Source organism: Cetorhinus maximus, chromosome 3 (assembly GCF_964194155.1).
Source record: "Cetorhinus maximus chromosome 3, sCetMax3.hap1.1, whole genome shotgun sequence".
Lineage (NCBI taxonomy): Eukaryota > Metazoa > Chordata > Chondrichthyes > Lamniformes > Cetorhinidae > Cetorhinus > Cetorhinus maximus.
In genome coordinates, this window is record NC_135881.1 from 57,014,984 (window position 1) to 57,041,152 (window position 26,169).

Consider the following 26,169-nt stretch of genomic DNA (forward strand, 5'->3'; position numbering starts at 1 on the left):
GGGAGGCCCTCATAGCTGCTAGATTAGTGGAGGATGATGACGACATGCAGTGAGGTTGACTCCAGTCTGGCTTATGGCAGCGCAAATACCCTCTGTGAGAATGCTCCTGTCATGGTGAGGCGGTGGAGGCCCTAATAGTCACTCAATTGCTGGAGGATGATGATGACATACATTGAGGACACTCCATAAATCTTCACACACCCTCTGAGAATATCTGACTCCTGTCTGGCCATGGGCAGTTCGCTTGCATTCCATCATCAGGGTCATATCATAGAGAGGTAGCCATGAAACTTTAGAAGCATCTGATGTTTTAATCCGCCTTCAGCACCTGAGCCCTTCAGGAGCTGGAGCACAGCATCAGTGGTCGCAGATACTGAAGAGATGGGGTCCAGCTCCACCTCAAAGGTGCTGAGAGCACACTGAATGAGAGAACTCTGTGGCGCCTGCTCACTACATTCTGGCAGCAATGACCAGCACCACCGAGGTGCAGACATCAATAAGGTCCCTGGGGAGTGTGAGGCTGAACCAACACTTTGGTCTGCAGGCTGCACAGAGCACAGGGAAGAGGCCCTGGACTGAGACACCTGCCTTTATCTTGTGCAGAAAGGTTTCACATCTGAGTGACAAGAACACTGCTCATCAGAACAAGGAGCCATAGGCAGGGAGACATTCTTTGGAGTTGATTGACAGTAGTGAACAGTATGTACAAGTGATTAACACCCATGCCCAGGCTGTGCAACTAATTGTCCTTAACTTTCCTAACCCTGCCACTACATCTTGGTTCTTCCCGGACACCCACAGTGGAGGTGGAAGCAGCCTGCTGACTGCGACTCTCTGTCTGTGGTGACTTTGGCAGGCGTCCTCTGGAGGGTCGAGGCTTGCAGGGCTCCGGCCTGCTTTCAGGGTCCTGCTGTGTGGCAGTGGCACCCTCCTCGACCTGTGGAGATAGAGCTTCTGAGGTCACAGGAAGAGGGGGTTCAGATGAGCCGAACATTCTCAGGGTCACCTGGATGGATGGGTCTGGAGTGTGCACCAGCGGATCCTCCTCATTATGGGTACCTGGGGGCGTCAGGCTGACTCCTTGAGGAGCAGGGGTAACTGAAGTGAGATTGAGCTGCCTGGCACACCTCTCACATACACACTGTAGGAGGCCAACTATGACATCAGCGATGGAGTTCAACCTGTGCAGCAGTGCAGAACCAATGTCCTGGACCAAAGTCTCCATGGCGGCAGACATCCGACCAGTGTTGACCCCGGTGCATTGGCATGCCGGCCCGGCACCTCAGACTGAAGGCGGACGGACTCCTCCATCGTGCCTTGCAACCTGAGGAGTGCAGCGGACATCCCTTCCTGATGTTCCCGAGCTTGCCTTTGCAGCTCCAGCAACTGTGACATGACCAAGTCCAGAAGCTCATCGACTGACTGGGGCTCAGCAAATTTCTGGTCTCCAGTAGTCCTTCGAGTACCGGACACCTGAAAAGTCCCTGCCATCGCCTGCAATGGATCAGACAGTGTGATGTGCTCACCAGATTGTGACCCTGGGGCTACTCTAAAGCTAGGTCCCACCGAGGTGTGTGTCTCTGTGACAGGACTTCAGGGAGGGTGCCTCCAGATTCCTCTTCAAAGGTTTCTTCAGGGCTTGATTGGAGGCCCTGGGCCATGGACTCTGTCGGCTGTTTGGCAGATGTGCCTGCGAAAGCAAGGAAAGATAATTAGTACATGGCAGTGGCCTATGAAACAGGACACATCGCTCACAGCATGGTTGTCTAATGGATGTTTCACTGCTGGATCCTCATTTGGTAGAGCAGCGCTGGCTTCATCACCAGTCCAGATCATCGCCGGCCAGCTGGATGGCTCTGTTTTCAAAGTCCTTGAGGACTTTTATTTTGGGCATTCTGCCACCGATCTGCAATCTCTCTCTCTTGTTGTGTGCCAGCTTGTACTGCATGGATAGAGATGGAGAAAGTGTAAGCAGGGTGCCTGCCAGGCCAAATAATCAATGTGCCTGGCCTGTGTGGGTGGTGAGTGGTCCCATGGACGGGATGAGGTCAATGGCGGTGAGCGTGAAAGAGTGAATGGTGATGTCCCTTGAACTGGCAGTGAGTGAGGGCCCTGTGGTTTTGTGATGGGTTTGTGAGTGTGTGAGTTGAGAGTGATGAAAAGACTGACAGAACGGAGGAGATCATTCATCCTCTTGCGGCAATAGGTGGCTCTTCTGAAGGGTGTTTGTGCTGACCACTGCTGTGACTGCCTCCCAAGTTGGATTGGCCATGTTGCTACCCATCTTGCGACCAGAGCGGGAGTACAGGATATTCTGGCGGGCCTCCACAGCATCCAGCAGTCGCTCAAGGGACTTGTCATTAAACCGGATGGCTGCTGTCTTCTTGCCTTTGAGGGCCAAGTCTCCCAGGTAGCAGTGGGGGGCTGGAAGCAATGAGCGCTGTGCTTGCAGCTGGCCTTTAAACATGGCGCCTGGCGTTCTGCAACAGTGGGTTGATGGTGGGCGGGCGAATGAGGAGCCCTCCCACCATGGAAACAATGTGTTTCCCGGGATTGCATAAATAGTGAGGCGAGCTCAGGACAATACAGCGTGAAAACCCGTCATCGTTGTCGGCGGGCAGCACGCTGTTTTACCCGCCCACTACTGCACTTCGAGCAAATTTGGGAAAATTCGGCCCTTGGTTTCAATAATAACCCCAGTGCTACAGTAAATCAGAAATAAGTGGATTTTGACATTGACAATAACCAATGTTCCCCAAATTGCACATGTGCGTAGGCCACACAGCAGCCTGAAAGATACCAAGCACGCCTTGTTCTGGATTCAATACTGCATCTGCTTGGCGGTGTACATTAAAAAACTGGCCCTGCACAACAGTGAATTTTTACAGAGAACATTGCCAACATCAGCCTAGAAGTTTGCTTCTGCCTGAAAATTGGCATGCAGGAGGCAGGATGCAGAGACCTCAGAAAATAAGACCATAAGACCATAAGACATAGGAGCAGAAATTAGACCATTCAGCCCATCGAGTCTGCTCCACCATTCAATCATGGCTGATAAGTTTCTCAACCCCATTCTCCCACCTTCTCCCCGTAACCTTTGATCCCCTTACCAATCAAGAACCTATCTATCTCGGTCTTAAATACACTCAATGACCTGGCCTCCACAGCCTTCTGTGGCAATGAATTCCATAGATTCACCACTCTCTGGCTAAAGAAGTTTCTCCTCATCTCTGTTCTAAAAGGTCTTCCCTTTACTCTGAGGCTGTGCCCTCGGGTCCTAGTCTCTCCTACTAATGGAAACATCTTCCCCACGTCCACTCTATCCAGGCCTTTCAGTATTCTGTAAGTTTCAATCAGATCCCCCCTCATCCTTCTAAACTCCATCAAGTATAGACCCAGAGTCCTCAAACGTTCCTCATATGTTAAGCCTTTCATTCCTGGGATCATTCTCGTGAACCTCCTCTGGACCCTCTCCAGGGCCAGCACATCCTTCCTGAGATACGGGGCCCAAAATTGCTCACAATATTCTAAATGTGGTCTGACCTAGAGCCTTATAAAGCCTCAGCAGCACATCCCTGCTTTTATATTCTAGTCCTCTCGAAATAAATGCCAACATTGCATAAGTCAGATAGCAGCCAGCACTGTCCGCACTATTGGGTGCAGGAAATTGTTCATTTCTGATAATACATGAGTGCAGATAGCACCTCTTAAAGGGGATGTAAAATCTGGCTGCAGTCAACAGGAGAGCTCTGGAAATTGAAAAAAAAAAATCAATAAAATGGAAGTCAATGCTGAAGAAAATTGAGCGGGGCGTAAAACCGGCTGCCAATTCACAATCGCCCATTTTGCATGATTATTCAAGAATAATTTCACCCCCTATATACCTATAAATGATAAAAGTTCTGTGTCCAGAGTGTGTTGTGTTCAGCATACTCTTTTGTTTGTCACATTCCCTGTTGCCATGCTTTTTCCATCAGACTTTCAGCATAACAATTTGTTGATTGGATTGAAGTAAAACCACAAAAAAGACATGGGAAGTATCCAAATGCCTAGCAAAATGCCAATAAAAACTATGAGAATATTTTGAAAATAACTGCTAGTGAATGATCAGTCAGGAGAATCTCTAATTAAAAATAATTTTTAAAAAGGGGGAGAATACCAAAATGAATCACTTCAAATGCTTCTCGAAAAGAAAACTAAATTGGTATCTTTTCTCACTGAACTTAATATTTTCAGAGATTTCTTAAGATACTTAAAATAACACTGCCAAATCCAGTACCGCTTCTCCCTCTGCTGTTAGCCTGTGCTGCCTCAGTTCTGACAATAGCAGCAATTCACCAGTGAGCCACACCGCACATTTCACCATCAGTTCCGGCATTTACCTCATGTTTTCTCTCAATAGTGCCATACTGCTGCTTCCTTGGAATGATTCAGAAGAGTAGACATCAGGATTTAGACCCCAATACTCACAGACCCAACTTCCAAGCCTAAGATGGCAATGGCCAGTTAATATTGGATGGCAATGGGCAGTATGAGGAGTAAGAATCACCAGTCTGTAATCTGACCGAGGTGTTTTCACGATGATCAAACTCTTCTAAAGATTAGTCTGATGACGGAAACAAGTGTACTCCAGTCTGCCTCCAGATTTCCACAGGAGATGAAAAGAAAAGGAGAGAGACTGAAGGATAGTAAAAAGAAAGGTAGGGAAAATGTGTGAAAGCCATACAGAGTGAGAGAGAAAAAGGAACTGGGAGATGTACTGAAAAGTACAGAGTGGTGCCAGAGAGAGAATGAGATATCCAAAAGAGCCAGAGGAAAGGAGATACTTACAGAAAGGTAAACAGAGAAAGACGTAGAGATAGAACAGGCAGTGAGAAAAAGTACGTGAGAGACATACAGAGATCTAACCAAACAGAAAGGCAGAGAGATGGGAATTGGTAACATTTAGAAAACAGGAGACAAGTAGATACAGTTACCAAAAGAAAGACACAAGTTTTATTATTATTTTTGTCCTTAAGCATTGCTGTGGGAAATCAGCCCATATTTCTAGTCGTGTTTTTTTAGCAATTGGGCTATATGAGTAATATGCTGTATTTCTCTGGTTCTGGTTCTAGTTCTTTGATGGTCCTAATGTGCATGCACACCTTATTGGAAGATACTGCGGCTTTGAACTGCCTCCAGCAGTGTCATCGACAGGAAGCACACTGACGGTTCAGTTTATCAGTGACACCAACATAAATGGAAAAGGTTTCCTACTGGAATGGAATGCAGTGCAAATCATTGTTGACCCAACTGCAATACCAACTCTCCAACCAGGTGTGTAGTAAAAACATAAAAGGTGTAGCACCCATATATTTGGTAGCAAGAAGTACAAATACATATCTATCATTCAGAAGGACAGTGCATATGGAAAGATATAGAGGTTACTGGATAGATTTCAGGGAATTTCTGAACAAGGAAACCCATACTCAGTTGTTAAGTTGGCACCATTAGCTTCAGGAGTAAAACTTGAAATAGTTATTTGGTGGTACAGAACTTGAGTATTACTGAAAAAAGAGACACATCTAGGCTTTTCATCTTGCATTCATCAGGACACTCACAAGAATACCAATATAAGGGGGAAAACATCAATCTCTTCACATACATTATAAATTGTTGTTGTCTTGTGAGTGTCCTGTTGAGTGCAAGACAAAAGGCTTAGACGTGTCTCTTTTTTCAGCAACACTCAAAACTTGAAATGTAAATTCTCAACTAAACTGAGTCATTGTACTAATTAAGCAAGGCACTGGGTAATGTTTAAATAAGATATATGTATATAGCTAGAACAATAAAACAAATTGTCTTGAGAAGACATGCAGTACTTTACTTCTCAGATTACATTCAGAATCATATGTTTGGTTTTGTTCACCATCCCATAAAAAGGACTGATTTCAATTGTAAAGGTGATTAGATATGAGGAAAGGTTAATGAACCATGCAATTTACAGTCTAGAAATAGGGGAGGAGGGCAACCACTTCAAGGTATATTAAATAACAATACTCAATTATTATGCTGAAGTTGCCAAGATACCAGAGGACAAAATAGAAATGTGTGAAAAATAAATTTACAACAAATAATATTTTTTTCTTTGAATAAAGATTGATAAATGTTTGGAATAATGTGCCAAGCATAGAGGCAGGAATATTGGGGTTGTTAAAAATACAGTTGGATATTATGATGGAAGAATCAGTGTGAAAAATCAGAAGAATGCTAATGATATGGTACCTGTGCGTCTCATAAGAATAACAAAGGAAGCTATAGGTACTCGGTGGAGAAGTTCATAAAATGGTGCAATAACAATTCCCTTAAACTGAATGGAAATAAGACGAAATAAGTATAGATTTTAGGAAAAAGCAAGTTAATGATATTGTTCCTGTGAAGATTCGTGATGTGGACATTGAAATAGTTACTAAGTACAAGTATGTAGGTGTCAAAGTAGATGATAAGTTTACAGATATGGTAGCCAAGAGACATACACAATTATGTTACCTTAGAAATTTAAAATCCTTTACAGTAGATCCTCATCAAACTCTCCTACACAGCTATAGTTAAGAGTGCTATCCTTTTTGGATGTCTCTCCTGGTACCGTTCTCTTAGGAAAGCAGACTCTTTAGGGGTAGATAAACATGAACAAATTAGCATTGAAAGAGACGAGGTATCAGTAGTTTTAGCGGGCTTAAAAGTGGTTAAATCCCCAGGCCCAGGTGAGATGTATCTCAGGCTACTTTGTGGGGCAAGGGAGGAGATTGCATGGGGGCTCAGACACTAATTTTCAAATCCTCTCTGGCCACAGGAAAGGTGCCAGGGGACTGGATGTCAACGAATGTGGTACCATTGTTCAAGAAGGGTGGTAGGGATAAATCAGGTAATTACAGGCCAGTGAGTCTAACATCAGTGGTAAGGAAACTATTGGAAAAAATTCTGAGGGACAGGATTAATCTCCACTTGGAAAAGCAGGGATTAACCAGGGATAGTTAGCATGGCTTTGTCAGGGGTAGATCATGTCTAACAAATTTAATTGAATTTTTCGAGAAGGTGACTAGTTGTGTAGATGAGGGTAGCATAGTTGAGGTAGTCTACATGGACTTCAGTAATACTTTTGACAAGGTCCCACATGGGAGACTGGTCAAGAAGATAAGAGCCCGTGGGATCCAAGGCAATTTGGCAAATTGGATCCAAAATTGGCTTAGTGGCAGGAGGCAGAGTGTGATGGTCGAAGGTTGTTTTTGCAATTGGAAGCCTGTGATAAGTGGTGTACTGCAGAGATCGGAGCTGGGACCCTTGCTGGTTGTAGTGTACATTACTGATTTAGATGTGAATATAGGAGGTATGATCAGTAAGTTCGCAGATGACACGAAAATTGGAGGCATCGTAAATAGTGAGGAGGAAAGCCTTAGATTACAGGACGATGTAGATGGGCTGGTAAGATGGGCAGAGCAGTGGCAAATGGAATTTAATCCTGAGAAGTGTGAGGTAATGCATTTTGGGAGGACTAACACAGCAAGGGAATACACAATGAATGAAGAAGTATTTAGATGAGCACTTGAAACGCCATAGCATACAGGGCTAAGGGCCAAGTGCTGGAAAATGGGATCAGGATAGGTTGGTGCTTGATGGCTGGCATGGACACGGTGGGCCGAAGGGCCTGTTTCTGTGCTGTATAACTCTATGGCTCTATTATTGAACCAGGCAGGAAGGGTATTTGATAAGCAGATTTTTTTTGACGAAATCTGGTCTTGAAGTATTTTGACAAAAGTAAAGAGCGGCATAAGCAATGAAAATCACCCCTTGTCTCAGCATTACTGTTGGATGTGTTCAGCGAAAAGGCTACAATCCCTCAGATGCAGGACAAACCTAAACTCATTTGCCCTTCTCCACAAGAACTTTTAACAGGATAAAAACAAAAAGCTAAAAGCTACTGCGGATGCTGGAAATCCAAAACAAAAACAGAATTACCTGGAAAAACTCAGCAGGTCTGGCAGCATCGGTGCTGCCAGACCTGCTGAGTTTTTCCAGGTAATTCTGTTTTTGTTTTAACTTTTAACAGGAGTTTGCTATATGGACGAGGATATGCACTCAAGGTGGGATTCGCTAACTGATTATTTTCAGGCATTGGCTAACTTTTAATACATATTTTAATTAAAGTTAGATCTCTGTGATAGGGTAATTTTGTTTCTTTTACTGTTATTCATTTATACGTTATTTTTTAATGTATGACAAATGTACCTGAAATGAAATTCCATATAGGCAATAAAGTGAAATTGAATTAACTAATCAGTCTGATGAGCTTTAATGGCCCATAATGACTTAGACAAAGAGACAGAGAGTTTTCTGACAATACAAAGTTAGGTGGGAATGTGAGCTGTGAGGAGGACACAAAGGGCCTGCAAAGAGGTATAGACAGGTTAAATGAGTGGGTAGAAGGTGCAGGTGGAGTATAATGAGGGGAAGTGTAAGGTTATTCACTTTGATGGTAAGAATAGAAAAGCAGAAACTTTAATTACTGACGTTCAGAGAGACTTGGGTGTACTCTTAGAAGGAATGCAAAAAGTTAGTATGCAAGTACATCAAGCAATTAGGAAGGCAAATGGCATGTTGGCTGTTATTGCAAGGGGATTGGAGCACAGGAGTAAGGAAGTCTTGCTACAATTATACAGGGCTTTGGTAAGACCACACCTCGAGCAGCGTGTACAGTTTTTGTCTTCATATTTAAAGAGGATATACTTGCATTGGAGGTGATACAGCAAAGATTCACTAGATTGCTCCTGGGGTAAGAAGTTTGTCTGTGATGAAAGCCAGAGTAAATTGGGCCTCCACCTCTCATTCTTCTAAATTCCAGAGAGCAATCGCATTGAAACATCCAAGATTCTGAGATGTTGTTTCTTCTAGCTGGGGAATCTAGAACATGGGGTCATAGCCTCAGGATAAGGTGTCCTCTGAGATGAGAAGATATTTCTTCCCTTAGAGAGTTGTGACTCTTTCGAATTATCTAGCTCAGAGGTTTATGGATGCATTGAGAACATTCAACACTGTGATCGATTGATTTTTAATTTTGCATAGAATCAACAAATATGGGGAGTGGGTGGGAAAGTAGAGCTGAGGTAAAAGATCAGACATGATCATATTGAATGGTGGAGCAGTCTCAAGCGAACCATATATATGTCTAATCCTGTTCCTATTTCTTATATTCTTATATCATAATAGTCTTTCTCATTCTTGGCTATTCGTATGTTCTCTGTAAAATTGCTCCCCTGGTTTGCCAGCTTCCACTTTTCTTCGTAACTGATGCACATTAGGCCTTGAATTTATGCAGGGCCAGTGAGAGGACATAGAGTTAAATTCATGAGTTCCTGTGCCCCACCTTTCAGGTGAGACCTGCAATTTGATCAATGGATGTATTCCTGGTGTCACCAGTTAACCTGCCTGACCTCAGTGAAAGTGGCACCTACTGGCTTAGGCTAGGCAGGCTGATCGTGGACTGCTTGAATTTGGGAATGTTAAAAAACATTGGGAAAGGGTTGTGTGTGTAAGTGAGCTGCTTGGATGCACAATCTGCTTCTATGGGGGCATTCTCGCACACCACTGGGCCTGCCAGCTGCCACTGGGAGGGAGAAGGTGCACGCCCACACCACCAAATGCCTATTCCTGTAGGTCCTATATCCTAACCTTGCGAATGTTGGCAGGATAAGTTGCAGAGTTCTGTGGTGGATGTGAGCCCATTTTGACTGGCGAGACAGCATCTGCATAGAATTTCTAGGCTAATTAAGATTTTTACATTTATTTATTTACATATTGAAGATTGATAGTGTAATTGAGCCAACTGGCTTGGGAAAGTTACTAATCCAGACAATGAGCAGCAGTAAGGAAAAATAGGACAGGACAGTTAATATTGTGCAACAGTGCTTTTTAAGGGGCATTGGTAGATGGTTTTTAAGATATTTTTTAAGGATCAATGTTTGTTTTACAGGTTCATGCGTTGGAGTTGTCGTGACTGGGGACAACCCGACTTTTCTTTTCTCACCAGGCTGGCCCAATAATTATGCAGCACATTTGGACTGTTCTTGGATCATCCGGGCACCACAAGCCACAGTGGAACTCAACATTCTAGCTCTAGACATTGAACCAGCTAAGCTTTGTAACTATGACAAGCTGGTCATCAGAGATGGTAATAATTATTTCTCGTATTCCATATTGTGTCATAATAAATCATCGAACATAAAACAATTCTTACAAGACCCTCAGTTCTAGAGAATTTAGAAGGTCTTTGGGCCAGCCATTTTTTAAGTTCTCAGTTCATGGTGAAATAAACCCTAACATTAGAGTTAAAAAGCTACTCAATTATCCTTGGCAGTAACCTTAAGTCTAAAGCTGTTTTGTCTTGTGGGTTCCCAAGGGCAGAATTTTCCCATTGGCGTGCGGGGGTGGGCCCTGCACGCCCACATGCAAAATGACGCGCGGTGACGTCGGGCATGTGTCCTGATGTCACCGCGCGCCATCGCGATATTTCATTGGGCGGGGACACTTTGATCTCCAATGCGAGCCTGCCATTAATTAACCAGAACTTAAGGCCCTTGAGGCGCCAGTCGAAGGTGATTTTTCGATGCCCGTGCAATCTTCAGGTCGGCACACGGGCGCAACGGGCAGGTGGGTAGGACACATTTGTATAAACCTCATCCACGGGCGGGATAAGAGGGCTCACTGGGTCGCGAGTGTGATCTGTCAAATCTTTATTTTTCAAAGTTACTGATCCTTGCCTGTGATTTGCAATACTTCAAAACGCATACCAACTGCTTGGACTGGACTCACAAACTTCAGGTCAGCACTCTGCAGTGAGGAATATTTTTTGGGCCTGCAGGTTTCAGGAAGCCTTCCCTTAGCCTGGGAATGGGTGCTGAACTCTCCACTGGAGGCATCTCCTCTGAGGAGGAAGGGAGGGTTAGAAGGGGGACAAGGCCAGGAGTGCACATTCAGCCTCCAGGGGAGCCACCTTTGGGAGGACAGATGCAGGCACAAGGGGTGCGGAGCCAAGAGGTAGTTCAAGGCAGAAAGGGCCGCAGAAGATGCCACTATCCTGCTGCCAGGGTATACAGGCAGCAAAGCAGCTACCTCAATATGTCTGAGGTGCAGTGCCGAAGGAGGCCCCGTCTCTCAAGGGAGACAGTCAACTATATCTGTCAGATGATTGGGCCTGAGATCTCCGTGAACTGTGTGGGTGGACACCCCATGCCAGTGGCTCTAAAGGTCACAGCTGCCCTCAATTTCTATGCCTCTGGCTCCTTCAGGGCTCGGTGGGTGATCTTTGCGGTGTCTCCCAATCAGTTGTCCACACTTATGTCAAGCAGATTACAGACGCTCTGTTCAGGCGTGTATTGACCTTCATCCACTACCGTTGGGACCAGGCAAGCCAGACACAGTGAGCCAGAGGCTTTGCAGCCATTGCTGGCTTCCCCCATGTCCAGGGTGCAATAGACTGTACACATCTGGTCATCAAGGCGCCAGCAGGTGAGCCCGGTGCCTTTGTCAACAGGAAGGGCTTCCACTCCATGAACATGCAGATAGTGTGTGACCACAGGATGCTGATTCTACAAGTCTGTGCAAGGTACCCAGGCAGCTCCCACGACGCCTACATCCTCAGACACTCCCAGGTGCCGAGGCTCTTCAGTGCTCCAGCCCGGCTGGATGGATGGCTGCTGGGTGACAAGGGCTATCCCCTCAGAAGGTGGCTCATGACACCTCTCCGCCATCCAAGAACAGTAGCTGAGCAGCGGTACAATAGGATCCATGGCTCCACAAGGGCTGTGGTGGAGAGAACCATCGGTCTTCTCGAGATGCGTTTCCGATGCCAGGACCGTCAGGGGTGCACTCCAGTACCCCCCAGATCCTGTCTCAGTGATAGTGGGTGCATGCTGCGCTCTCCACAATCTTGCACTGGAAAGGGGGGGACGCTGTGGACGATGAAGATGTAGACGCAGTGACTGCGGCTGCACACGATGAGTCCAGCAGTGAGTCCGAGGATGAGCACGCACAGGGAAATGTTGAGGGGGTAGACGCTGACCCGGGCAGGGAGGCAGGGACACCTGGGAGGCTTTCATCCAACGAACCTTCAGCTAGCCCACCACATATGGACCTCCAGGAGAAGCCTGGGTTGTAGGCTCCATACTTGATACCTAAGTGCAAAATCTGCCTGGTTAGGAACATTAACTAAGGTCCTTGTTAATAAAGCTGAATGTCCCACAAAACACTCATAACATTTTTGGAAACCATCCACCTGCAGAAGAGAAGAGACACCCTCAGCCATGGTGACATGTCTGAATTCAATATTACAACCAAAGAAACTTAGGGAAACAAAATGACAATGATGTTAAAAATCACACCAACTCATAAAGACCTCATTGCGGGCCAACACAAAAGCAACAATGATAAACCCGTGGTTTGCCTCAGGTGCCTTTTGTTTACATTTTTGGGTGCTACGTCTTGGTGCTGTCCCCTCGCTGGGAGTGGCATCTGAGACAGCCTGCTGACTCTGCTGTCCTGTTGGCCTCGATGACCTTGGCGGTCGTCCTCTGGCCTGTGGAGCCAGTGCTGGCCCCGCCTGGGAGGGAGCTGCCAGTTCCACAGCTGGCATCTCCACAGTCGTTGCAGCCGCGCCGGATGCAACGGTCACTGGCAGAGGGGCGGAGGAGCTGCCACCCTCATCTGGAGCGCCCTGAGAGGAGCCTGCAGACGACAAGCAGCTGCTGCGCCGATGTGAGGTCACTTCGGACCTCCCTGCTCACCGTGAATGGATGGGCACCGAGCCGGGAAACATGGTGCCCAGAACATCTCCCAGATTGGCAATGACCAGCTGAGGTCAATGCCGATATGAGGGCTTGCTGGTCACAGCGCATCCCCAGGAAGCCCTGTTTGGTCTCTGGGAGTAGCATCTCTGTGAGAGTCGCCACTCCCTCCATGGAGGACGCATGGCACTCGGCCATGAGTCTGATTGCTTCAGCAATCGTCTGCGTAGACTCCTCCACCACAGACACCAAGCCAAACATAGCCTCATGTATCTCCCCCAGATGCTCCCGTACACCCGGCCGCATTTCCTCCATTTGCTGCATCGCAGACGACTCCAGAGGCACATTATCAGGCGCCGACTGAGCATGTGCCTGGTCCCCTGCTGTCCTCCAACTGCTGGCGTCATGGACACTCTCTGTCTCTGCCAGCTCCTCCAGCGACTGTGAAATGCCCTCACCGCTGTGCCCCGGGACACTAGCCGATGTTCTAATTCCCACCAATGTGCTAGTGTCTGCGCTGGTGCCTGCCTGGCAAAGATGGTGTGACACTGGTGAGACTTCAGTGCCCTCAGGTGTGAGAGGGGGCCTTTGCTGCTCCTCCTCCCGGCCCTGCTCTGCTGATGCTGAAAGGAAGAACAAGGGCATTGGATCAGTTAACATGGAGACAATGTCAATGTGCATACCTGTCCCTTGGATCATTATGCACTCATCCTTCCATAAGCAATGGTCAAGCCATGTTGCAAACTTCAATCACTGAACGTTCAGCACTGCCATGGCTGTTGGAAGAACAATGGTGACCTCATTGCTGGGCAAACATACCTGCCCGTGACACCCCAGCCTCACCAACACCAGTGGACCTGGATGCATGGCACCTCTCCAAATCTCAGGCCTCCTGCTTGAAGCAGCTGAGAATCGCCAACTGTGCCTGGCTGCCGCCAGTCCTCACCCACTTGGCAGCATTATGTACATTCTTCTCCTGATTGATTAGTGCTACTTGTACCTGAACTCTCTTTGCGGATGGCCCAGCCCAATCAGAGTGGGGCACATCAGGACCCCAGTGCCTGCTCACCCCGCTGCTGCCAAATACTCACACAAAGATGCTTGACCTGCCCCCCATCCCCCCCCACCCCACAACCCCCTTGATCAAATGCTGCCCACATCACATTAGGCACCACAAGGCCCATAGCAAGGAGACACAAGCACGTGGAGTGCAGAGTTCAGCAGATTGATCGGTGCCAACACCACATTGAAGTTCCTCTCCCAGCATGTCATCACCCTGACTTTGACATGTCCTGGAGTTCCTGCATTGCACCAAGGTGCAGCTCCTCCAGGTTGCCCCCAAAACAGTCATGTGGGTCTCAGTGTACCACATGCTGCGGGCACAGAGCTCATCTCTTCACCACTTTCTCAGGGTGACCTCGGCATGGGCAATATCTGCTGGCCCACCCAGCGAAGGACACAGGCCGTCAATGATTTAATGCAGTCACTACACTCAGACTTTATGGTGGGGGGGGGGCACCAGGGGGGAAAGCCTATCTGCTGGGTTAAGTGACCAATGCCAACATGGTACTCACCCTCCCTGAGCGCAACTGGTCGTTGAAGCGCTTGCAGCACTGGATCCAGATGCGCCGCACCATGTTGTGAGAGCTCATGATCTCCTCCACCCCCTCCCAGGCACATTTGGTCATGTGGGGGGGGGTCTCCTCCTCCCGTCCTGGGGTATCACGACCTCCCACCGTGCTGCCACCTCCTCGAGGAGGGCAGCAAGGCAATCATCCAAAAAACGAGGGGCACAGTGCCCCCCTGCCCAACGCTCCTACCTGGCCTGCTCACCAGCAGCGCTCTGGGAAGCCCTTCCACTGGCCAAGATTCGCAGCCTTTGAAAGGCTGCAGCAACTTTTTATTACAGGCCGGCGGGTCGCCATTGGACCCGGCAGCCATTGCAGTCCCACCACCACTCCCGCTGTCCTTGGGAGCTGCGATTCACGCTGGGCGGGCTTTAATTGGCACACCCGTGTAAAATGGTGGCGCGGACCTGATCGCAGGTGGCGATCGGGTCCGTGCCCACTCCTGCTCCACCCACTTAACAGGCAGAAAATTCTGCCCCAGAAGTTTGAAATAATCGCACTTTTAGACTCAAGTGCTCGAGCTTCTTTAAATATATTCTCTGACCACACCATGTGCTATGGACTGATACATTGTTAGTTTGATACACACACTGTGATGCAGTAATGAGTGCAATGGCACTCTGGATGCTTATGTATACATATGCATGACCATATAATTCCTAAATCATGTTGGATTAATATAACAATATATCATCGTTCTTTCTTTAAAAAATATACAATACCTGTATATCGCATAGAACCATAGAAATCCCTCTAATCCTTCTACCAATCACCTTAAATCTTTGCCCCCTCGTAACTGACCTCTCTCTTAGGGGAAACAGGACATCCCTGTCTACTCTATCTAGGCCCCTCAATCTTGTGCACCTCAGTCAGGTCACCCTCAGTCTCCTCAGTTCCAAGGAAAATAATCGCAGCCTCTCCAATCATAACTGGTCCAATAATTACGTGTTTTTAAATTATGTCTAAACTTAAGATTAACGATCAATTTTTGTAATTAAACTGAACACTTTTAGAGGCTTTTATAGTTTGTTTTCTTTTCTCAAAGAGATTATTCACGATATCACTTAGGTGGTAAAATTTTCTTCTGAGCTAAAGCAGCACGCTGCAGTCAGTCTCTGTTCTATCAGTACTTCTCCTCAAGTTCTGCATTATGATTCTGCAGTTTACGTTTCTCTTCCAACTATTCCATGCAACTATCTTCCACCAGTTTTCTGTTATGTCTTGTGGTTATTGAAAATAACCACACGGCCTGGATTTTCATGCCCCCATCCATGCAGGAATGGAGGTTAAGCGCTTTAAACATGGTAGGCAGGACCAAGTTCAAGGATTCCTGACCCCATTCCTGTATACTGCAATTTTTGCCGGCGCAAGGTAAGGGTACAGGTAGCAAGCTCTCATGCAGCACTCCCACTCTTGCTGGTTCCATTATTGCAGATGTGGACATTTCAGACCACCCACAATTCTGATGAAGCCAGGTCAGCCTTTGCAGGAGGTGTGGATCACGGCTCCTCAGAGGAGTTATGAGCCCTAGTCTGGAGGGAGGAGCCAAAAGAACAATCAGGCATTCAACAGTCCCTTTGAAGAACATTACTCCTCTTACCTTCTCATAAAATTGTCAGTCAAACAAAAGCAGTGAAATTCCCATTGACAAAACGTTTAAACTTGTCCAAATAAACACACAGGCATTGAAAAACTGCTTAAAAGAAAGATTAATTTATTGCAAGGTAATAAAGATGGCAGTCAAACAAAGACAGCTGTCCCCTTTGTGGGCTGAGCCCATTACCCATTCTTGGAGCTCAGCCAAGCATTCATGTTGAGACCATCTGGAGAAATGAATGTCTGGCCATCTGTCAGCGTGCTTCTGTTGGTACGGTTCCCAGATGACCTCATTATGAATGCGTGGTAATATAACAAATATTTGAGCCAATCATAATTTATTGCCCACAGTTGTGTGAGACTTTATAAGTGTGACACCTTGAGATGTAACACCATTGCCTGTGACAGCTTTGAAACTCTGATGCTGAAAATGTGCACTTCAACAAGACTTACAGATCTCTTTTCCCTTCAGGTGACAATAACCTTTCTCCAATACTCGCCACTTTGTGCGGCAGAGAATTACCTGGACCACTCCGATCTAGTGGTGATGCAATGTTCATTCGATTCACATCTGATGAGGATACCAATGGCAGTGGTTTCAATGCTTCTTACTACAAAAGTGAGTTGAATCTTTTAATATATTTTATTTTCTTAAACCTTGTATGTTTCAACCATTTCCATCAAAATATGAATGCCATATAATTCAACGTTGGTCAAAGCCTTTTATGAATTGAGATATCACGGTGAATGGCCAAGGCCCATAGTTCAGAACAACACCAATATTCCCAATAATATAAGTATATTTGAAGTAGCTGTAATTGCATGGCCAGAATCCTGGGATTTTAAAGGCTACAGATTGAGGAAAGTGCGAAGTTTTATTGATTTATGATCCAAAGAAAGAATCATCATAACCTTGCAGAAAAAATACTATTTAATCATAAAAATTCTTTAAAGATACATAAGTCGCTATATAAAATCCAGTGAGTCAAAACTGGGGTTATGAAGCAATTAAATTGCTAATTTTTGGATGGTTGTTAATTTTTTGATCAACAAATGTCCTGCGTAATATCCAAGATCAGCAATGTACTCAGTTTTAAAAAGATGTTAGCAGGTGACCATTCTGAGTGGCAGATTTCATGTATGAATTCTCAACAGGTTTGTACTTCATTTATCTGCGCTCTACTTTTTGAAGGAATCAGTCTGTTCAAACTTATATGAAGATTGTCAACAAAGGAGTATCACCAATTAAAATTTCTGCCTTTAGACTTCCAGGTTTCCTGTCAATTGTCTATTTTGGCTAGTAGCCAATTTTTGTTGACTCCTGTGTCAGAGGTCTGGCACACTACTGTGCAAGTGTTTCTTCTGTTTTTATGTGAATGTTTGGATATGGAAGGCAATGCTATGCAACACATGGCAAAGACCGTTACTTGGCAAAGATTTGTCTCTAAAGCAAAATTTGACATTTTGAAATTTTATTAAAGACAGAATGTATATACTTTACCATTGATATCTTTAACTTCTTTCAGGTTGTGGTGGCCATCTCCATGCTGACCGTGGCGTTATTTCTTCACCCAACTATCCTTACAAATATACACCAAATCTCAATTGCACTTGGCATGTTGCTGTCACCAGCGGTTCCATAATAGATATCCATTTCAATCAGACCTTCCAGGTTCAAGGTTCTGGTATAGGTTGCACAACTGGTGATTATTTAGAGGTAAGCCACTTTTTGCCCTTTGCAATAGTGGAAGTTTTGTGAAGATTTAACTTTTGATCTTATATTAAAAAAAGGATTAACTTGTATCCATATAGCGTGTTTTGTGCTCACTAGATATCCCAAAGAACCCAGCAGCCAATGATTCACTTTGAAGTATAGTCACTCTGTAATGTAGGTAAAATTAGATGATAGGTGTCAAAAAAATTTGCAATTACCATCTCCAACAAAAGAGAGTCTACCTAACTCCCCTTGACATTCAATGACATTACCATCACTGAATTCCCCACCATCACCTTCCTGTGAGGTTACCAATGACCAGAAACCTAACTGGACCAGCCAAAAAGATACTGCAGCTACAAAGGCAGGGCTTGGAATTCTGTGTGATTTGCCAATTGAGCCCAAAGCAGATGCTCTACTCTCAGAAATATGACTTTCTATTCTTTCATGCTTAAAATTTTAGACATAAATTTACAGCCTAGTCAGAGCTGGTGTTAATACAGGAAACACATGTTATCTGTTTTTTTGTATGAGGGCAAGGTGGTGTTGATGTGTGGTTGATGTTTTGGGAAAATATCAAGGAAAAGTCAGTGAACAGATGTCATTCACATACCAGTTTCCTCAATCTATCATTTACACTGATCATCAGCATTAGGCCATATTTCTACGTTTGTATTGGCCCCATCTCCAACCTCCCTTTCTTCTCTAAAGTCCTTGAACATGTTTTCACCTCCCAAATCCATATCCATCTTTCCCAAAACTCCATGTTTGAATCCATCCAACAGGTTTCAGCCCTGCCACAGCCCATAACGGCTTTTATCAAAATCACAAATGGCATCCTATGTGATTGTGACAAAGGTAAACTATTCCTTTTTGTGCTTCTTGGCAAGAATGAACCTCTAACACGGCTGACCACACCATCCTCTCCAATGCCTCTCCACTGTTGTCACACATTACTCACCTGCTTCCGTTCCTATCTACACAATTGTAGCCAGAGTATCACTTGTGGTGGCTTCTCTTCTCACTTCAGTACCATTACCACTGGTTTCCCAGAAGTATCTATTCTTGGTGCCCTCCTATTTCTTGTCTATATGTCTCACTGTCATCAGTGCAATCATCTAAAAAAACAGTTCTATCCCACCACTACCTCTCTTGATTCATCCACTGTTGTCCGATATTCAGTAATGGATGAGCAGAAGGTGTTGGAGTGGGTGAGGTTGGGAAGTGGTAGGAGGGTGTCCTGGTGTAGGAGGGAGTATGGGGGGAGGGGAGAGTATGCGAGGGCTGGATGTTGTAATGGGGGAGAATGTTGCAAGTGGGGAGGGTAGGAGTAAGTGGAGAGAAGGTGTAAGGGAGGGAGTTTGGAGGAGGAAGGTTTGCGGGGGGTGAAGGGAGGTTAGAACGGGGGAAGGTGTCCGGGGCATCGGGAGTTTGGAGGGGGGAAGGTGTCCGGGGACGGGGGGAAAGGAGGGAGTTCAAGGGGGGTTGTCGGGGGTAGGAGGGAGTTCAGAGGTGGGAAGGTGTCGGGGGGGAGAGGAGGAACTTTTGAGAAGGGGAAGGTGTCCTGATGGAGGAAGGAGTAAGGAGGGGGAGGTGGAATGTCCAGGCAAATGTGCAAGGGAGGGGTCTGTGGAGTCAATGATTGCTTCCTGGGGAGCAAACTTAGGGTGACGTGGTAGGAAGGAATGGTGAGTGTGAGAGGGGGCAGAGGGAGCTGGTCAGATGGGAGGATGAGGATGCACCAGTATCACTAGAAGGGACGATGAGAGTGGTTGGTGGGGACACAGAGGCAAACTCAACCCTGGAAGTGGGAAGGAGGATGTCGGGGAGGTCAATGTGGATGGGGTTGGGATTCTCAGGAAGGTAGGGAACATGCACATTTAACTGGACATCCTGGAATGACAAGGGTTCGGGCTGTAGGGTAACGGTGGGGAGGTCGAAGGTGATGCAAGGGGGATCGACTGTGGTGGTGAAAAAGACATGAATGACTGGGGGAGGGGAAAGGATGGGGGAGCTTGCAAGAAACTTGACTACGACCATGTTTTTCATATCGAAAGTGAGCGGAGCCTCGTGTTGGACAGGCACAGGGTGCTGCATGGGAGTGTGATCAGCATGTGGGCGGAGATGCAGGTCAGCTCAGATGGACAACTGAAAGAAATTCCCAGCAGGCAGCATTGAAAATACTTGGGACAGTGAGATGAGTGTGATGCATGAAGGCTCTGCCTGCATGGGAGGATGCTTGCATGAGGCTCCAAAAGGCCCTGCCACACACACACACTTCCCCCTCCAGAATCACTTGTGGTCCGGCTGAATGCAGCTGAACTGCTAGTGGGAGCAGATGCAGGGGGAGGACTTGCGAATCCTGTAAATGAAGCTGAGAGACAGCATTTCACATTATATTGAAAGTGAATATATTTTCAGATTAGAAAGTGACAAAATGTGTTCACCCGTGCAACCACTTGAGATCAGAATTTCTTAACTTATCTAGGCCTACGACTTCTTCTAGGTGCTGCCCTGACATCCGCAGCAGGGGTAGAGACAGCCTGTGTAATGGTTGGCCCTGTTGCCTCTGATGACTTCGGCGTGTGTCCTCTGGACAGCCGAGGCCTTGAGGGCCCCGGTTTGCTCCCTCTGCAGTGACAGAGGTTAAGGTTGAGGGGGTCACGGGCAAATGGGGCTCGGAGAGAGCGGACAGTCTCCGAGGTTCCTGAGCGGATGACCCAGATGTGTCCAGCTGCTGCTCCTCCTCCCTTTGGCTGCCTGAGGGCCCCGACCTGACTCCTTGAGGGGAAGGAACACCTGGAGGGATGCCGAGGTGCCCTGGTTCCCTCTCTCATTGCCACTGCAGGAACTCACCCATGGCTACCGCGATGGAGTGCAGGTCTGCGTGCATCTCCGCATTCTGCTGGACCAGGGTTTCCATGGCATCCGCCTTCCTCCCTATGGAGACCTCCATTCATGGACCTTTGGGCACCACTTCATCAGAGAGCAGGCAGACACATTCCTCCGACTCACATGCCATTCTGTTGAGGGCTTCCAACAGCTCTACGTGATGTTCCCCTGTCTTCTGTTGACTGTCCAGGATGAGTTGGAAAACCAAACCCAGAGGCTTGTCATCTGACTCGGACCTCACAGATGCCTCTTCCCCAGCAGTCCTCCGAGTGCCAGGTGGCTCGGCTGAACCTGCCTCCTCCTGCTGTGGACACGTGTCTGTGTGGTGACCACTACATTGTGAACCCGAACCTGCTCTAGGTTTAGGTCCCACCAAGGTGTATGTACCTGCGCTGGTGGAAGCAAGAGCTGTGACGGATATTCCAGGTTGCTTATTTCCAGCTCTTTAATGGAGGAACTGTCCTCCTGGCTGGAGGTGAGGACCTGGGTGGAGCTGAGAGACTGGCTGGCTGAGGGTGTCAGTCACTTGGCAGAGCTCCCTGTCAACCAAAGTAGAAATAATTAGTGCATGGCATCAGAGTCAAAAGCAGGAGAGAGAGCACTCACAGCTGCATTGAGCGAGGGATGATCTGGTGCAGGATCCTCACGTGGGCGTTCACCGCCGTCCTCACCGTCACCATAGGCACGGTCCACGTCTTTACCAGTCAGCACGATGGCACATTCCTCAAAGTGAATGAGGGCCCTAATGTTGGCCACTCCAATCCGGGTCTGGGACCTCTCCCTCCTGTTGTGAGCCAGCTTCTCCTGCATGAAAACAGATGGAGAGAGTGTGAGCAGGACACATGGCATTGCATGGAATGTTTGTGTGGTGAGCGGAGCCATGGACAGGATGAGCATGCGAGCTCCAGAGGATATGAGTCTGATGGAGATGTGAGGCTGTATGTGAGAGTTAGTGGTGTTGTCCGTTGAGGTGTCAGATCCCTGTAGATGTGTGATGTGTTTGTGAGAGTTGAGAGTGATGGGGTGGTTGACTTACCCTAGCGGAATAGATGAGATCATTCATCGTCCTCCTGCACTGGATGGCTGACCACCTCTGTGCTCCGGTGGTGCTGACCGCCGCTGTCACCACTTCCCAGGCTGCATTTGTGACTCTGGTGGACCTCTGTGGCCAGAGCAGGGGTATAGGATATCTCGGCGGCCTTTCACTGTGTCCAGCGGGTGCCCCAGAATGGCGTCACTAAATTTGGGGGCTGATGTCACATTTGCTTTTGGGGCTATCTGTCACCTGGGGCAGTCCTGGTCTGTATACATGAAGTAGGCTGCACTCTGGTGCGCTTTAAATATGGCGCCCAGAGTGAGGCAGCGCTGAGGTCACGGCCTGGCGGGCAAATCCGAGCCTGCCTGCCAGTGATCTGGCATGTTTCCCGTGAATGTATTATTAATAAGGCAAGTTGTGCCGGGAAGGGAATGATATGGCATGAAAATCCGCCATTGCAGCCAGCCAGTAACACATCTTTATTCATGTCCACTACCGCACTTAGTGAAAATCTGGGACAATTCCACCCTATGTCTTCGGTCCCCACTCCAAACTCCATTCCATAGCTACTGACTGAATTTGTCTACCTATCAACTGCCTGAGACTGAACTTTGGTTCTCAACCTTGGTGTCATATTTGAGCCCGAGATGAGTTTCACCCACCTATCCATGCCACCACCGAAAATTGCCTTTTTCCATCTCCATATCATCAACAGACTCTGTTCCTGCCTCAGCTCATCTGCTGCAGAAACCCGTATCCATGCTGTTGTTGCCTCTGGTCTTGACTATTCCAATATACTCCTGGCTGTTCTCATATGTTCAATTCTCTGTAAACTTGAGCTCATCCAAAACTGTCCTGACTCTCATCAAATCCTGTTCACCTGTCACCTCTGTGCTCACCGAACTACATTGGCTGTTGGTCAAACCAAATTCTCATCCTCATTTTTTAATCGCTCCATGGCCTTGCCTCTCTCTAATCCTGTAATCTCCTCCAGCCCTACCATCCTCAGAGTTATTTGCACTCATCCTTTCCCGGCCTCCTGTGTGTTCCTGATTTTAATCATTCCACCATTGGGGACTGTGCCTTCTGTTGCCTGAGCCATAAGCTCTGGAATTGTCTTCCTACATTTCTGCGTCTCTACCTCACTTTCTTCCTTTAAAACATTCCTTAAAACCTACCCCTTTGACCAAGCCTTTGGTCATTTGCTCAAATAGCTGTTTAGGCAGCTCTGAGTCAAATTTTGCTTTATAACACTACGCGTGATATAATATTAACCATCCTCCAGTTTCTATATTAGAGTTAAGAGGAGAGCTTTCTAATCAATGTCTTGATTTTCAGGCTTCTGTAGGGGATCAGTAAGTGTAGCTGAGCAGCATAGACCTGCTGAGCTGGTGTACCCTAGCCAACTAGTGATAGGCACTCTACAGCTGACCTCCCTATAATCAAATAACCCACCAGCATTCACTATCAAAGCTCATACATGAACAATGTCCTTCTGAACAAGGTATTAGAAGGTGAAGATTTCCCGTGCAACCGCACCCCATGTGGAATCAAAGATCTTCATGAGGATTGTGGAAAAGTGTTTTGTATCCCTTTAACAAACCTACTGGATTATAATCAGAAGTAGTTAATGTAAAATTATGCAAATATAAGACAACTTGTATATTAGTACGGCAAAAAGTCACATGCCGAATGAAAGATTGTGTTAAATTAGTAAATTAGTAAACACCTAAAAAGAAACATGATTGCATTGCTAACTTTGATGTTGTTCAATAAAGCATGAAGCTATTTAATAAAATTTCTTTATATTTATGGAACAGCCACTGTCATCCAGATTAAAAGAGGGAAAACTTGTAAAGCCATAACTTGAGAATGAAATGGAAAGAAAATGATATGATCACATTATGAAACTTCTATGTAGAACAATTTTTTTTGCGTGGGTTCTCATGTAATTCATTTTGGTTGTTCTGGTTCAAGGTTTAAAAGTATCCTTGCTTGTGACTTTTAATTGAAGCCTCTGAAATTTTTCATGGTGTTTTCCATATAGTTAAGGAATGGACCTGATGAGTCATCCCCACCTTTGGCTTCCCATGGAGGAAATGGACACTATTGTGGTGAGAACCCTCCTGCCACCATGCAGACAACAGTCAATCAGCTCCTTGTACACTTCATTTCTGATGGGAGTAATGAGGGCCCAGGATTTAAGTTCACTTACGAAGCTTCAAACCATGGTGAGTGTATAAGCGGGTTTGTGAGATATGGAATTACCCATATTTATTTACAGCCATGGATGCTCAGTACATTACAGTGCCAGAAATTCATTTTCAAATATTTTCAGCTGTTGGATTGATCATAATTCGTGTTACGGCCCAGAAACACATGCAGCTGTGGTATCACAGAACATGCAATGCAGAGCAGATCAGTCTATCTGGGGTGTTCTGTAGCCCACTGAAGATTGTAGTCTGCTCTGTCACAGGAGGCAGAACTCCTATTTGAAATAGGAAGCTGCTCCTTAAAAATATGGAACTAAGCATAGGGTGGCTACATGTAACTTTGCAATGTGCCATTAAACTAATTTTGCAGTATTGTGCTAGGAAATTAGGTATTCGGGGTTGTAAGGAACAGTTCATTTGAAGGGAATTCCAATATGTATTTTTCAGGCATTGCCAAACATTTGGAATTTAAAATGGTTTCCTATGGGCACTGAAATTTGACAAAGTATTTACAGCATAGAAACAGACCATTCAACCAACAGATTCATGTTGGTGTTTATGCTCTGCACAAATGCCCTTCTACACCTCTTCATCTCACCCCATCAGCATATCTTTCCATTCCTTTCTTTCTCATGTGCTCATCTAGCTTCCTCCTGTAGGTATCTATGTCATTAACTACTCCCTATAGGAGCAAATTCTACTTTCCAACCGCTCTGGGTAAATAAGTTTTTCTTCATTTCTTATTGGATTTATTGGTGATAATCTCACATTTATGGCCCCCAGTTCTGGTCTCTCCCACAAGTAGAATCATCTTCTGCAAGTCTAACCTATCAAACACTTTCATCAGGGCATCCCTCAGTTTTCGCTTTTCTAGATAAAAGTGCTCCAGCCTCTTCAATCTTTCCTGCTGGTACAATCTCTCAGTTCCAGTATCATTCTAGTAAATCTTTATTGCAGCTTCCCCAGTGTTCCTACAGAAAATTAGAATCATAGAATGATTACAGCATAGAAGAAAAAGAAGGCCATTCAGCCTGCTATGTTTGTGCTGTCATCTGAAGGAGCAATTCACCTAGTGCCACCCCCCTGCTTTCCCTCCTTAGCCCTGCATGTTCTTCCTTTTCAGATAATAATCCAATTTCCTCTTGAATGCCTCGATTGAGCCGACTTCCACCACATTCTCAGGAAGCGCATTCCAGATCCTAACCACTCACTGCGTAAAAATGTCATTCCTCATGTCGCCATTGCTTCTTTTGCCAATTATCTTAAATCTATGCTGTCTCGTTCTTGATCCTTCCACCAAAGGAAACTTTTTCTGCCTATCCACTCTGTCCAGCCCCCTCATGATTTTGAATACCTTTATCAAATCTCCCTTCAACCTTCTTTTCTGCAAGGAGAACAGCCCCAACTTTTCCAATCTATCTACGTAACTTAAGTGCCTCATTCCTACTGGAACCATTCTCATGAATATATATTTTATTCTCACCTCTAATTTTCATTAAACCTGTTGGAGGGAAATATAAGCCAAAGTGAGGAGCAATCATTATGGAAAGCCTCTAACTTGTCTTATCTACAGGCCACTGTTCTCGAATGTGATGACACCCTTGTGAGCAAGAACTGAATAAATTAATTCCAACAAAGACTGTAAACAAAGAATGTAAAATAGCTGAGAAGCTGTGACCCTCATTGTGACCTATGCTGTATGACGGATCTATCAAAGTAACAGTTTAACAAACATTAGACTAACAAAAACTGTATTGTCTGGACAAACAGAGAACAGTACCATTATTAACAAAACAGCACTTCATGCAGCACTGAAATGATGTAACTTAAGAACTGTTTGGAACTCCAGTGGGTAATGGGCTGTTTTCTTCTAGCCAAGGACTCTTTTCATTCCACTAAACCATCCTGTGTAATATAATGGGTCAGCCACTTGTACTCTGTAGATTACTGTTTGGTGAAGAAATCTGCAAAAACTTTGAAGAAAAATGATGAAAGGGTGTTTAAATGTACCTCTCAATACTGGAGAATTCCTGAGGGCAATGTTCCAGTTGAAAACCCTGTGCGATCCAATGGAGCAGTGGGGTGGTGATGGTGGGTGGTAGGGTGGCAGGTGGGGGAGGAGAACAACCCAAACTGTTAGGTTTGCAATGAACATGCTAACAAAAGTGCATCTCCACGAAAAAGCTTTGAGATTTTTTTTTAAGTGCTACCTTTTTACTTAAGCGTTTGAAAAACATTGGCTTTTTAGAGCTCTCCAAGATGATAATTAGTGTGT

At 46.0% G+C, this 26,169-nt stretch overlaps 1 protein-coding gene across 1 annotated transcript in view; it reads left to right on the forward strand.

Annotated features, from left to right (window-relative positions):
* cubn (cubilin (intrinsic factor-cobalamin receptor)) overlaps positions 1-26,169 on the forward strand; it is a 481,327-nt gene that overhangs the window by 252,725 nt on the left and 202,433 nt on the right. Inside the window, exons 37-41 of the mRNA XM_078535601.1 lie at positions 5,115-5,316; positions 10,007-10,204; positions 16,512-16,658; positions 17,566-17,756; positions 23,729-23,912. Of these exons, the coding sequence (XP_078391727.1) occupies positions 5,115-5,316; positions 10,007-10,204; positions 16,512-16,658; positions 17,566-17,756; positions 23,729-23,912 (922 nt within the window). The remainder of the gene's footprint in view (positions 1-5,114; positions 5,317-10,006; positions 10,205-16,511; positions 16,659-17,565; positions 17,757-23,728; positions 23,913-26,169) is intronic.